The 16,060-nt window shown below is 39.9% G+C and overlaps 1 protein-coding gene across 7 annotated transcripts in view; it reads left to right on the forward strand.

Annotated features, from left to right (window-relative positions):
- The window catches only part of apoba (apolipoprotein Ba), a 102,985-nt gene that overhangs the window by 30,922 nt on the left and 56,003 nt on the right, over positions 1-16,060 (forward strand). For 6 of the 7 annotated variants that reach the window (XR_013810113.1, XM_079692524.1, XM_079692526.1 and 3 more), the window contains 3 exons: positions 75-280; positions 378-560; positions 1,358-1,488. Coding sequence is in view for 6 of the 7 variants with exons in the window: in XM_079692524.1 (XP_079548650.1) it covers positions 75-280; positions 378-560; positions 1,358-1,488 (520 nt within the window). In the remaining variant the exon portion in view is untranslated. The remainder of the gene's footprint in view (positions 1-74; positions 281-377; positions 561-1,357; positions 1,489-16,060) is intronic. The other variant, XM_079692525.1, reaches the window with a different exon arrangement.

Here is a 16,060-nt window from a genome sequence, read left to right on the forward strand (position 1 = left end):
GTATTTGTAAAATGAAGGTACGTCCCCTTTGAATTTCTATTAAAAGCTTTTCTGTTGTTTACCTCTTCTTGCAGACTGACTTGTCCTTCATGCCTTCAGTTGGGCTAGAATTCATCACCCAGATGGGTGTGCACATTCCAGACTATCTAGAGGCGGGGCTAGAGATGCACAGTCAAATGTACTCTGAGAGTTCCCTCAATGCTAAGGTCACCTTGAGCAGGAACCAGATGAGATTGTCTATCCCTGCTCCTAAGTCAAACACGCAGTTGTTCAGCATTAGGTTGGTGGCACCTTTGCCAAATAAAACAAAACAATTTCATTGTTTCCTAGTGTCATGTTGACCTGTTTCTTCACTTCTCTATCTTTATGGAATACAGCAATGAGATGCTGTCAGTGTCCTGTGGTCAAACAGAAAAAGTGCGATCGTTGATGGAGGACAGGATTGACTCAACTGACTGCCAACCCCTTTTCAGAGGTCTAAATATCTGCACAATAGTGCGTTACTCCAATGCTACTTCAATCGACCAGGCCTCATATTACCCTCTGAATGGAGAAAGCAGGTAAGAAATCAAACGTAATACCCATTGCTCTTTTTGATTTGAGTTCTTTATTTGTTTGTTTCTATTTGTACAGCTAATACACTGAACAAAAATATAAACGCAACACTTTTGTTTTTGCTCCCATTTTTCATGAGATGAACTCAAAGATCTAAAACATTTTCTACATACACAAAATAACCATTTCTCTCAAATATTGTTCACAAATCTGAAAAATCTGTGATAGTGAGCAATTCTCCTTTGCCGAGATAATCCATACCACCTCACAGGTGTGGCATATCAAGATGCTGATTAGACAGCATGATTATTGCACAGGTGTGCCTTAGGCTGGCCACAATAAAAGGCTGACTGGTTAAACCCTAAAACATTTTTTAATGTGTCAGTGGGTGACATGTTAGGGTTAGGGTTAGGGTTAAACCCTAAAACATTTTTTGATGTGTCAGTGGGTGGGGTTTGAACCTGTGACCAACTGATCCGAACACCACACTCAACCCACTGCACCACATGCCTCCCGCTTTATTTATAGAGCACTTTAAACCTCCAGACCAAAGTGCTTTATAGTCAAATAAACAAAACATACACCAAATAACACAGCACAGCTCACACACCATAAAACAGGTACAAGTAAAAACAATAGACAATTTAAAAGCAATAAAAGCAACACTTTAAAATATTTTAATACGCTAAGGAGAAGAGGTGGGTTTTTAAGAAGCGATTTAAAAGCAGACAACGTGGAGACCTGTCTGATATGCATGGGCAGATCGTTCCACAGTGACAAAAGAAATGTGTTATTTTTTCAGGTTTGCGGTTGAAATCCAGCCGACAGGGGAAGTCTCAGAATACACTGCCACCATCATTGATGAAACGCTCAGAGAGGGAAAAAAGGGTCGTCATAAGGTAGACTCTCTGAAGCTAACGCTGAAGGCAGAAGGTACTGCTATAAGAAATATTGTGTTTCCATTGCACAATTTTACACCCCAGACTTAACATTCACGTTCAGCGACAATATAGGAAGTAGTGTTTTGAAAAGGTAGAAGTCAGGGTTGTTGAGTTTATTCTGTTTGATGGTCTTACTTTCATGCAAGACTTTCTGTCTTATGCCAGAGCAGTGTCGGCAATCCCCAGAATCAGACAATTATACTTATGTAATAACTAGACTTTCCTGCTTTCGCTCTGCTTCCAATGCAGCTATTTTATAGTGTCGATTTTATTCGAACAGATTTCCCTGTGTTATTTCCGGGTGAAAAGTCTTCTCTCGGTCCAAGGGCAAGATTGCTTACTTAAGTAAAACTGTCTAGCTAGCACGTATCCTATTTCATGTTATGACTCTTATTTAATCTTTCTTTTGTGACATTTGGATTTGACATGCTTGGCGCAGACAAATGAGGTAAGAAATATATCGCCCAAAAGGTCCTCTGACAGAGTTTAGAGAGGTTGAAGATAGGGTTTGGATTTTGACTGTAAGTATATGAGATAATGCCTTTCATCAGGGGAACCTGAGTGAGAAAAGCAGTCAGAGGCGTGTCAGGAAACTGGGCATATCTATTGCGTACCAAACTATTGCAAATTTGCCGGTAACTAAATAAATTATTCTTTGGAAAGAGAGAAAAATTCTGGGAGCTGTTTTAAAGATGCAAGATTATTATCAACAAACAAATATTTAAATTGGGTAACACTTTATATTAAGGTACACAAATTAACCATCAACTAGTTGTTAATTAACATGCATATTAACAGTATATTGGCTCTTTATTAGTTATTATAAAACACTTATTAATGCCTTATTCTACATGACCATATTCTACAAGTAATAAGCCATTAGTTGAGAGTTTTTCCTCAATAACCCTCTAATTAGTGCTTATTTATTGCAAGTAAGGAAGTCGTTTTACATGAGTTTTGTTCTTAATATGCTCTGCTCAATATGGGCCTCTAATAAGGCAGTAGTACCACAACAATAGTTATTCTCCCACAATAACAATTATTAACAAGACATGAAATTATAAGTGTTAATTGTGTCTAAATAATTCAAAATTAGGTACGGTCATATGGAGAGGGGAAGCATGATTAGCAAATAAGATAAGATAATATAAGATAAGATGGACCTTCATTGATCCCTGTGGGGAAGTGCAGGTGTCATAGCAGCAACAGAAGGTTTCAGACAGAAACACAGATAGTACACATGGGATAATAAGAATACAATTAAAATAATACAAAATAAGATAAAATAGGAATAAACATGTATTAATAGTATGAAGAGAAATACCAAAAATGACACGAGTTAAACTCTGAATAGGGCAGGGGTCTGCAACTTTTTTGACTAAAAGAGCAATTTTGCCCCCTTTTCCACCAATTTTTTTTTGTCTAGAGCCGCAAAACATATTTCATTGCTGGATAGCTTATATATATATATACATATATATATATATATATATATATATACATATATATATAGGACCTCCTCTCTGCGGCCCCCCCCCCCCCCCCCACAGACCACACCTTTACAGACCACACCTATCCTGCCTCAAACCCTGCAGCAACGGCCACCAACATATACCTTATATGTATATATTGTTGTATCATAGACAAAAACTACAGTTGCTCTGCTGGATGGTCCACCAGAGATCATCTACCGATTTTGTTTCATTAGTCAAATAACCGGACATTTCTCCATATTCATTAAGATCGTTCAAAAGAGCGGGAATGGCTGGAATGAGGATGGCTCACTTATATACGTTAAAGGTCCCATGTCATGATTTTCCGGTTATTACCCATCCCCTTGTGTGTTGTAGCTTTTTCTGCATGTAAACAGTCTGCAAAGTCACAAACCCTCAAAGTACACCCTGTAGCTTACACACGGCGGCGTGCGTTGAAGCTTGCCGGCGGGCATGTCTGAAACTAGACCAACAACCAATCACCTGAATCTCCCGCCCCGGACAGACAAGCAGCGGTTTGATTGGCTAGAGCTTGTACTGGCATATGATTCGATTGGCTGACGCTTCCCTCGAAGCTTCAAAAGTAGAACAATGCTCTACTTTTGAAGCGAGAAACGCGAGCAAAGCTTTGCTCCCACAATGCAGTTCGGCAAAGCGTGACGTTACCCCGTTCAAAGTGAATGGGCAGAAGCGTTGAAGCTTCAACGCATGCCTCCGTGTGTAAGCTCCGTTACACTGTAGGTGCGCCGCGTTTGGGGGTGCGGGTGCTAGTGGCTCCAGAGTCGATGGTGCTCAGGCTGAGTTCAGGCTGAGTTTCGCGATATCTCGCTGTCTCGCAGACCCCACGCAGCAACCAGGAAACAACACCAATAATACAGCTCACACTGTCCGCTCCTCACAGCAGCGAGCCACGCAACCTGCCGCCAACACGGCACCCAGACCCCACACAGCATTCTCATCTGTTTGTCATTACTGGTGTCATTTTCTGGTTGCTAACGCCAACATAATTATTACATTCAAATGAAGTTAATTATTAAAGTTTACATTAACTTTGGAGAATAACACGGGAGAAATGAGCGGAAGCGCTCTCTTTTCCTCTCTCCCCCCCTCTCTCTCTCCTGACAGCCTTTCAGTATTGTGTCATGCAGCTCACTGATCCAGTAATGAGTGACCCGATAGTGAAGAATAAATATATTTATAACTAGTTTAGCTTGTTCCAGAGGTAGATAAAATAGCTAAGTGTGTTAGGTCTAGCTGCAGGATTTCTGCTTCACACACGTTGCATACCGCTATTTTATTGTCATTTTCGGACACCTTAAAATACTGCCAGACCGGTGAAGCCATTTTGGCGAGCTTGTTTTGCCGCGCACAGAGAAAAGTGTCATGTATTTTACTTCATAATTTTACGTCATGCGAACGGCTCTCACGATTGGCATTTTTAGAGTGCACCGATCGATCGGCGGAGAGTGAGTATCGGCCGATATCGATCGGCGGCCGGTCGATCGGAGCATCCCTAATTATTAGCTCCTTGTCTACATGTGATGAAACCAGTTTGATCAGGTTTGATATGTTTGGGGTACCACTTTACAATAAGACCACCCTTATAAAGGGTTTACAAATTGTTTGTAATTCATTTATTAATTAGGTTGTGAACACTTGATAAATCATTAATAAGCTTTTATAAGACATGAGATAAACAGGGCAACTGTGACCGGTTGCTTGCCAAATAATGAGCCCACAACTGCTAAGCCTTATATTGGCTACTTAGCTTACTTCATCTTCTTGATCAGCCAGCATCCTTGGTATCTGTTGCTCACTGAGTTGATTCTCCCCCCTTCCATCTTGATGTTTCATGGCATCTCTTATGACCATTTATTAATGAGTTGCTACCATTTATAACTGGTAAAAGGGAGCCTTATTGTAAAGTGTGAAACACATTACCATTTATTAATGAGTTACTACCATTTATAACTGGTAAAAGGGAGCCTTATTGTAAAGTGTGAAACACATCACCATCTATTGATGAGTCACTAGCATTTATAACTACTGAAAGGGTGCGTTGTTTTTAAGTTTAATACACATGTCCATTTATGAATGAGTTATAACATTCACGCTAACCTAATACACACTTTTCACATGAAATGCAAAGTAAGTTGCAACAGAGCCAAGCAAAACATTTTATTCACATATGAAGAAAATTAGGACTGTTGATGAGTGATACACATATTTATACAAAAAAGCTTTGCTCAGACATAAATTAAAGACTTGGTAAGACATAATGATACTCAGACTGGAAAGGCTTTGTGTATATTCTTGAACAAGCGTCCAAGCAGTCCATCAGGGTGAGCAGAGCCAAGCCAAGATGACCATTCAAGACCCTTGAGGTGTTCCTCCAACAAACTCTCTGTACGGTTTCCTCTCAGTCTACGGACATGTCCTTTGACGGTCGACCAAGCTCTTTCTATATGCTGGATATGACTGCCGTCTGAGGGTTCACATACCACCTGCTGTGGTTTATGGTGTAGTGGTTGTACCCCTTGTTACTCAGCACTCTCCTGTATGCCCTCCACTCATCACTAATAATGCTACTTCCGGACTTAACATGCCATCTAATCAGAGGCACAAGGTGGCATCTTGATATTTTCTCCACTAGTTTTAACACTAGTCTCCGCTTTTGTCTTTAACTCTCATCATTCCAAAGACCCATTTCTTCCTTCTCCAGGTATGTCCAAAGCGTCCACGTTCATACTAACAAAAAATAAATCATAACATCATCTTAGTTACGATACGATATTACTTTATTTGTCAGATCAAGTCTGAAATTTGACATGCGTCACAGCAGCACCATTTCCAACACCAACAGACAAAAATACATGAAGCACAAACAACAAACATTTAACATAACAGCACAATCAGTGAGAGAAAAGCTGCTCAAAGAGCCTTCAGCGTCCATTTGATCTGGGATTCAGCTCTGTATTTACTGTGAGGATTGACTGATGCACAAAGGATGCTTCAGTCTGACTTCATTGAATGGTGGGACCCTGTATCTCCGATTAGATGGTAGCAGTTCATATTCGCTGTTCAGAACATGGTTTGGGTCAGAGATGATGTTGTTGGACAGCCTCACTAGGTTGTTATGATAGGCTGAGTCATAGAGTCTCTGACAGGGTTGACCAACAATCTTTGAGCAGATTTTTAACAGGTGGAGCAGTTTTGATTTTAAAGCTGCTCACAAACATTTGTACCAGGTAGTATTGCAGTACTGTAGGATGGACATGATCACAGATGTAAAGAACAACAGAATAATTTCTCTGTTCACCCCACCTAAGACAGAAGAGAAAATAAATTGAAATATTACATTAATAATTGCAATATACACACATCTTATTGTGAGGTTAATTTCACATACACTATGCCGCTCTTCAACACTGCTTTGACGTTATCTTGTCTACATAATCGATCATAGCAAATTTAAATGAACCTTATCAATGCATAAAGTTACCTACCTAATACAATATCTCTCTAACTTACAAGGATGACCTTATTTTACCAGCCTCAAACAGAAGCCGTGTGTTTTACAGCAGGGATGGGCAACTTTGATGGTGGTGGGGGCCACATAATTGATGTACTGGCCACCAGGGGGCCGCAGATTCACTTGGAACACACACACACACAAATTCCATGTGTTGTTGTATGTAATTATTAACAAATATACTAAGTCTGACATCTTCATTGAGATTTTACAATCAAAGGGAACATCCCCCAAAAATTGAAACATCCTCTAATAATTCACAGAAATGTTATTTCATTTTTATAAGTGGCATGTTTGTATTGAACAGGTTATTAAACAGTGGAATAAAACGATTTTAAACTATTGGAAAGCACGGAAAATGTATGTGTATTGAGATTAACCATTAAGATGACATAAACATGAAGTCATGAACACTAACCCATATATTAGTTGTCTAACTTGAACCTAAAACACTTGTAGCCATTCAAAGCATTCCCCTTATTCCACAATAAGGGGAATGTCAACACAGACACCTGTCAGCCCGCACTCTGCTGTTCCTCAGCGCCACTCCCCCTCCCTCCCGCTGAAATTATGAATGAAAAGTGTAGTAATCATAGATAACATGACAGGGTCCGTGACAGTTTGTTTTCATCTGATTTCAAATAAACAAAGTCTTGGTTTTAAGAATATTAAACTTGTTTCGCCAAATTCAGATGATAAATACAACTTTTAAGCTTGTAAAGGCATAATTACAAGAGGCAACTTAACGTCACAGCATACATAACAACAGCCGATGTTTCTTGTGAGGGTTTCCCCGGGAAACAAACACAATACACACAAATGCGTCACAGATTATTTTGCGGTATTTGAAATAATGTACGCAGCTCGCGACATAACTAGGAGTCTAGTGGACGGTATCAGTACTACAAGTAAAACAAAACAAAAAAAGGAGGTGGGGGCCACATGCGGCCCGCGGGCCGCCATTTGCCCATCCCTGTTCTACAGTATTATCCCACTTAATGCTTAACACTTCTCTATTACGTTTTAACGTGGAGGCTACGATTAGCATCGTTAGCACAGATGTAGCTACACCTGCTTACTACATGCTAACCCAAGCCTTAACATTCATTAACGTTAGCTGACTAAAAACTTAAGCAACACATAAATAAAGTAGGCTACTCAAATTTCACTCAGCGTAAAACTGCATTCATCCACCGTCTGTTTTAAACGCGGAGCGAGTGACAATAGTCTGATCTAAGCATGAAGAATAGTCCACAAGGCAACAGCACAAAAAAACACAGCATGGGCGCAGCCTCCATTAATGTAGTGAATGTCTTAGTCCCTGACGTCAGAAACACTTTCAGCTGTGCAGGATATGGGGACTTTGCCTTCACGTTCTTCTCCTTTAACTTGTTTATTACGTCCCGCACCTGCTTTCTCTTTTTTTGAGCTTCATTCGTGTAGTCTTGATTGAAGTAGATGGTCTGTCCCCAGTGTTCGAATTACCCATTTGCTTTTGGGGGAGCCCTATTATTCAGTGCTCATCCTGCTACTAAATATATCACACGCACTCTCTGTTGACTGGCGCAGCAGCAGTTGAGTAAAGTTGGAACGATATTGGCCGATTCAGATTTCACGGATCAATAACTCATGAACAAAACGTTATTCAGACACAAATGACGTCTCCTAAGTACCGTGGTAAGGTTGACAACAAACTACATTTGTATCAAAAAAAGCCAATACATGCTGTCCTCCAAACTGGACACATTACATTGGTCTCTATCTGCAGCCTGAGAAGAAATGAGTGCTCAGGGACCGACTGCAAAGTGCAACTCCGAAAAAAGAGAATACAATAATATTCAATCACTATTATACAGTATATTACTACCAAACTCACTACACACACCAATAGTCTTCTGGTGGTCAGACTACAGCAGAGAGTTTGGAAGAATATGGGTTTGAATAACTTTGGTGAATATTTATAATGTAAAATCATGGCATCATCTTCAATAACCGTCTATACCTCCTGGATCACTACACCATGAATATTATTGTATTCTCTTTTTTCGGCGTTGCACTTTGCAGACGGTCCCTGAGCACTCGTTTCTTCTCCGGCTGCGGAAAGAGACCAATTTAATCTGTCCAGCTCGGAGGACGGCGCATATTGGCTTTTTTTGATCAACATGTGATTTTAGTTCGTTGTGAACCTTACCACGGTACTTAGGAGACGTCATTTGTGTCTGAATAACGTTTTGTTCATCAGTTATTGATCCGTGAATTCCGAATCTGCCAATATCGTTCTAACTTTACTCAACTCGCAGCAGCGCGGATTCGATCAATTGCTATAAAATCACTCTGCTACTACTACAGACGGTGTCAGTACGCCGGCGGCTGTGGCCGTTGTTGAAGCCTCTTCAGGCTCCGCATCGGCAGGCCTCTCCCTCGGTGTGGAGCTGTCAAGCTCGACCCTAACGCCGCTTGTCATTTTTAGACTCCTTCGCTTCTTTGCTTGTGAATCCAAAAGCTGTGACGCTTGGCTGTTTTCGTTTTGCCATATTTTTTATTACAAAGCCAGAGTTAAAAAAATATCAATATGAACATTTCAAATACCGCGCCGGCATCACCGCCGTAACCATAGCAACGTAAGTACCTCAAAGAATGCAGCGTCGCCACTAGGGCTGTCCCGAATACCATCTTTCGGGCTCCGGATATTCGGTATTAATCGGCAGCGAATATTCGAATATTCGGTGCGGAGAGATTTGTATTTTCTTTTTCCAAAGATTTTTTTTTTTCCAAAAGGTTTCATAACACACTCCGAATCCGACACATCTGACAACACGCTGTTAAGCAGAAGCGCAGAAAGAGCATACTATTACGATTTATATTTATGTATTGTCTCAGTACTCGCAAACATTAAAACTAAATGTGTCCTCTGCATTTAACCCAGCCGCAGTGCAGCGCCCGGGGACCAAATCTGGTTCCAAATTCCGTCTATAACATTTTACAACCTGAACAGTCAAACAAAGATACAAAACACATATTTCTGTTATAACAACAATACTTTTAATAACATAGCCGTAACAGTAGGTCTAACAGTGTCATACTTGTTACCGATACAGTAAACAAACAGTCCTATTTAAATAAATGAACGAACTGTAATAAATAGAACAAGGCGCATTATAATAACAGCAGCACACATTTTAATAAACAAACAATTTAAATACAAATAAATGAATGGCTTGGCTTTATATACAATAAAACAAACTGTAACAAATAGAACAAGGGAGGTAGCGCGATTGAGCGCTATAACAATAACAGCAGCATACACTTCAAGAAACGAACAATTTCTTTCCAATCTTTCAAATAAACAAATAAAGCACAATCAGGTTGCAAGCTTCATTTGACCAAGCCGTAAGCCAGCCTACCTACACTCTCTTCATGTTGTGCGCGAGGAAGATGAGTTTATCCACATTCTCAGGTAAAAGTGAACTTCTGGTCTTGTTCACGATGTAGCCAGCCTTTGAGAAAATGCGCTCTGACGGGGTTGAAGTGGCCGGAACGCAAAGGCAGTGCTTGGCCGCACATGCCAGTTTGGGACGCCGGTCGCGTCTATCGTTATTCCAACCCAGTTTAGATTTAACCACGTCCACTTCCGCATTACGCAAGAACGTAGCTTTAGCGTCATAGACTTCATCTTCGTCAGTTATAGCGGTCGCGGTGTAAAGCAGGATATTGAATAGTTGTTTTTTGTCTTTCCAAAGGATTTGTTGACTGAAAGTAAACGATCCAGAGTCCTGAGATTGTATTACTGGTGTTTTATCATCTCAGCTGGTGTAAGTGCAGAATATTGAATATAACCTTGACTATTACTGTGTAGCCTACTTCATTTATCTGACAGCATTATTTAATGATACTATTTTATATATATATATATACACACATTTATTCATTTATAAACACATATATATATAAACACACACTTATATGTACTCACACATGTATTTATTCATTTATACACACAGATGTATTCATTCATTTATACACACACAGCATTATTTAATGATACTATCTTATATATATATACCCGCATTTATTCATTTATAAACATATATATATAAACACACACTTATATGTACTCACACGTGTATTTATTCATTTATACACACAGATGTATTCATTCATTTATACACACACACTCACATATATACACTTTATATTAATTAATTTGTACACACACACATACATATATATATATATATATATATATAAACAAAACAACACAACACAATATAATAATTATTATAATAATTAATAATAATAGTTGAAATAATAACATAATATGGTATGATCAATTCTTCCCTTTTGTTTTTGCTCCCATATTTCAATTAAAAGATATTTTTCAAAATCAATATTGGTGGGGGCTCTTTTGCAAAGATAATCAATAACAACGCCTGACAGTTGTTGCAGATTATACAGCATACTTGTTACTTACACACATGTGCCATGATCGGAATGATCTCGTCTTGTACCTTTACTCAAGTACAAGATCTTATCACTTCTTACACCTCTGGAAAGCACTTTTATGTAAAGGAATACATTTGTATAAATGTCCCAACATTTCATTTTTACATGGCAAAACGTTAATATGTTATTAATGTTAAAATAGACATTTATAACATATTATAAATGTCTATAAAATATTAAATAAACGTTAACACACATTTATTCATTTATAAACATATATATATATATATATGTTTATAAATGAATAAATGTGTGTTTTTATATATATATATATATATATAAAATAGTATCATTAAATAATGCTGTCAGATAAATGAAGTAGGCTACACAGTAATAGTCAAGCTTATATTCAATATTCTGCACTTACACCAGCTGAGATGATACAACACCAGTAATACAATCTCAGGACTCTGGATCGTTTACTTTCAGTCAACAAATACTTTGGAAAGACAAAAAACAACTATTCAATATCCTGCTTTACAACGCGACCGCTATAACTCCCGAAGATGAAGTCTATGACACTAAAGCTACGTTCTTGCGTAATGCGGAAGTGGGCGTGGTTAAATCTAAACTGGGTTGGAATAACGATAGACGCAGCCGGGCTCCATCTTCTTCATTAATTTTCTGAAGCCTTCGCCTTCGACTATGTAAATGGATCTCATATCCAGAGCGATGAAATCTACTATGGCATCTGTTATCTCTATCTTTATTTTCTCCGTTATCGGTTTTTGGAACTGTAGGGTCTGCTGTATTGTTGAGGATGTTGATGCCTGGGATGCGTGGGGATGCACCTATGGATATACGGCCCGCGAGACCATTCGGTACGGCCCTCGAGGTAATTTATAAACACACGCAAAAAATAAAAAAATTAATGAAATCTAGACCGCAAAAACATTAAACAAGCGAGTGCCTGTTTTTCCTGGCCAAGGTCAGGGTCCTTGAACACAACACGAGCCTAACGTGTCATCACGTGGTATATGTCTCGTCTGACAGGGGTGTATTTCTGACGGAGAGCACCATAACGCCGCTCCGGCACTTCCAAAAATGTCAGTACCCATAAGGAGCCGTACACATGCCGCAGTTTCTACGTGGCTGTGTCTTTAGTTAAAAGCCCAGTGGCGATCTGTTCTTCGGTCATACTGATCATACAGTCAATAACTTTGTTGTTATTAGCATCTGGTTAGCTAGCTATGCTAACGAATATAAGAAGCTTTTTCTCCAACCAGTGAGGTAAAGGCACATCTTTATATGATCATTATAGTTATTATAAAAAAATAAGAGAATAAGGTAAACAGGTATAAAATACTATATGACAGTAAAACACTTGTTATTAATAAACAAGAATACAGTTTGAAAGGGGAGTGATTTATAAAATATCCATAAAGAAAAAGAAATCTGCTAGTTCTGTTTCATCTGGGTGTTGAGAGATGTATCCATAGAGCTCCTAATTTTGCTCTCAAAGTGCACCAGATCGATGCTTTTAACTTTAACATTTAAAAAATAATCTTCCAGGGGGAGCATCCTCCCAGACCCCCCTAGAGGAGGTTAGGTCCCCCCCCCCCACACACACACACTTAAATCATGTCCACATGGATAGGAAACTAAATACATTTGCATCTTGTGTCCAAATCTTTCTGTTTTGGTGGTCATGCCACAACCGTGCACGTGAATGCATGCACGAGTCATGGTAAGATATCTGGATTGAGAGGTTGCTTTTTCTTTGCACAGCATGAAAGAAAGGCCAAATGAATGGGCTGTGATTTTAGTATTTTTAAGCAGAGGTCAATAATTTGTACGGCCCTCGGAGGATGTTGGAAAAATGTAAATGGCCCTTGAGAGGAAAAATGTTCCCCACCCCTGACTTACAGCATCCAGGTGACTTTTTAGAGTTGTTGTGCCACTGTGGTAGGCCAGTTTCTTATCGCATATTTGGCACACTGCCTTTTCTTATCGTCGTCCAATTTAAAATGGCCCCACACAGCTGAAGTCTTCGGCATTTTGTGGGTGACACGAGGTGAAGCGTGCCGTTTGCGTTCGTGACTGTGAGTGAACGCGATGTCAGGAGCACAGGCTGAGATTGTATATATTTCCGCATTTTAACAGTGCAATTCAAAAGTATAAATATAGTATAAGAATATGGCAATTCGCCTTTATTAATAGCATACATTTAGAAAAAAAATATATATTTAAAAAAAGAAAAAAAAAAGAATATCCGAATAATGAAATTGAAACCCGAATAGTTGGCCAACGAACGAATATTCGAATAGTCGAATATTCAGGTACAGCCCTAGTCGCCACGTACAGATGGCAACACCCAGACATATTCACAAATATAAAACAAATATTCAGAAACTGTAATGAACAATAACTATTATTTATTTCAAGAACTGTTATTTACAGAAACTCAACATTTCTAATCTGTGTGACAAAAATATGCACGATTGTTTTGGGCTCCCCCTATTTATCTCAAAGTCAGCCTTCAGGGGAGCTCCCTCCCTCTTCGGGGGAGCCAAGCTCCCCCGGGCTCCCCCCCATTTCGAACAGTGTCTGTCCCTCACATGTAGTCTTTTTCTTCCATGCCTGCTGTATAACCTGCTCTTTCACCCGATAATCTAGAAAGCGAACAATTGTTTCAATGCGGATATCCACCTCCGTCGGAATTTGTAGTGATGAGCGGATAAAGCCAGAAACAAACCCTATCGTGTCATTTTCATCAGAGCCCTCCGTTATGCCATGTATCCGCACATTGTTGCGTCTTGACCTTGATTCCAAGTCGTCTCACCCGCAGCTAACTTTGCCTCTTGGTGAAGCAGGAAGGCGACCGAACGCTCAAGCCACGCCGTCCTGTCTTCCTTGTCCCCCAGCCTCTCTTCCATATTCACCATTCGCTGCTCTAACAAGAGGCGCTTTCACACCGCAATACTTTCCCACAAAGGTTAATTAGAACTTAGTTCATGAGAACTCTTTAGTTCTCATGAACTAAGTACATATCACATTCACACCGGAATAAGTCCCTGGGGGAGAATTGGCCAAATGAAGCCGCTGACGTCACTTCTTCTTCTTCTGCTTTGGGTTTACTGGCAGGCCGCAAACAACTTCACGGCGTATACTGCCACCCGAAGTCCCCGGCCGGAAGTCCCCGGAGTTGGGGACCGGCTTCAGTAGAAGCTGCTGGGACTCCCAGCAGCTTCTACTGAAGCCTTCCGAGTAAATCGCCAGAACGCCGACACCTCCTCATCTCCACCACTCCCATGTTTTATTTTGTGTTGCCATAAGTTAGTCTCTCTGCGTTATTAGCTTATTCGTTATTCTCGCGTCCAGGAGAGAAGCTTTAAAAGTAAGGAGACCAATGGAGTCTCTGAGAAGGTTCAAATGGGAAACACACTTTCAGCTGTTAAATATCCTGTTCTGGCTCCTCCCCGTGTGCCAGTTGGCGCTGCTGGGGGCCGGCCATCCAATGTCCGTTGTTGCGTATAACAGAGGATTTCAACATTGTACATTCAATATATAACTAAACACGCCTTTCCTCCTCATATTGTCTTTCATGACTTTTCATTTATTGCAACGCTGTAATCAATACTTTAAAAATACTGGAAATACTTCACGGCAGTTATCATTTCCGGTAGTTCCGGATGTTGTCATATGCTACCCACGTCTGTAAACAAAACGTATTCAAATAAACTCTACCTTCATTTAATATTCAGCGATAATAATATCTTGACGTCTATAGTTGTAGTGTTGAAATCAGTAGGTTTCCGTGTCATTTTGCTACTAAATGTACCTCTATAGGAAATTGAATATTAGCCACATGCTAAATGCTAACCGGAGATGAAGGATTTTCAGAATAAAAGCTTGACAACTGGTTGTGCGCGAGAACTTCTGGTTTTTCAGTATAAAACAGCATTTAAACCAAGCGGCAAACTCTGGGGAAGAGCCGGGACGCCAATGCGGAAGTGCCTCAAACTGCAGTTCATCTAGTGGCCAGTAGGAGCAGTCTGCAGAAGGGAGCAATTTCCATAGACCCTAATGTTAAAATGCCCAACTTTAGAGCAGAATTAAACATGTTTACATCGTGGTTCAAAAACCATATTCTCTATATAGTTAGATCCCCCCTTCATGAATATGGATTGGGGGGTGAATTTTTTCTCAACTCATCTGTTTAATTAATATTAAGCCTTAAAGCTTTTGCATAAATTAGGGCGGGGTCACTTTGATGGACATGTACATGCCTCACTGTCAGCTAACAGCAACTTGTCCACTCTGCTAGGCTACAACCATAGAGGTTACAACGTTAGTTAGTTGTAGTTACTGTACTTCACCCTTTAGCTTTAGCCGTGTTCGTGGTGATTGTGCCTTTTAGGGAATATTGTTACAAATACCAGACAATTAAAATGTTGTGCTTGAATGTACTAACAGAACTTCCAAGAAGTCTAAAATGATAATATTATACATATCCCGTTCACATGTGTTTGTGTGCTTGGTAGCTTAGCTTGTTACTTATTAGCCAGCTAAGGATGTAACCCTTTATACATACATATACATTTTAGTTTATGATTCAGCCTTGGGTAAGACTTTTTTAGTCTATGGCTATGACGTCCATAATGCTAAACGGGAGCAAATGTTAATAGGGGACCCAATTATCCCAGTGGTGGCGTCCCGGAGCTAGCCCACTGCAGCTCCGTTAGGTCCGGGCAGTTGAGTCCGTCTTTTCTTAACGTGTGAATGACAAGCATTAGGAATAACAAAATATAGCTAATTCTCTTGCAGATTGTCTCATTTGATTATGAATGTAACGTTTATATAGGGGAACTACACTGTTAGCAGTAACTTGGTATGCATGTATTTCATGTTAGCTTAGCTTCTTAGCCTGAGCTAGCTCTGTTTACTTCCAGTTCGGAGGCAGCAGGTCCCGCCTCGGCTCTGCCTCTTTGCCCTTATTTGGAGCAGGCGGGATTAGACTCTGACGTCGCTGTCAAGCCGTTAGTGGCCGACTCCGCCTACTAAGGGCTTCTCGGCAACTCTGCAGAATCCTATGG

The sequence above is a fragment of the Notothenia rossii genome (assembly GCF_949606895.1).
Source record: "Notothenia rossii genome assembly, chromosome: 7".
NCBI classification, from domain to species: Eukaryota; Metazoa; Chordata; class Actinopteri; order Perciformes; family Nototheniidae; genus Notothenia; species Notothenia rossii.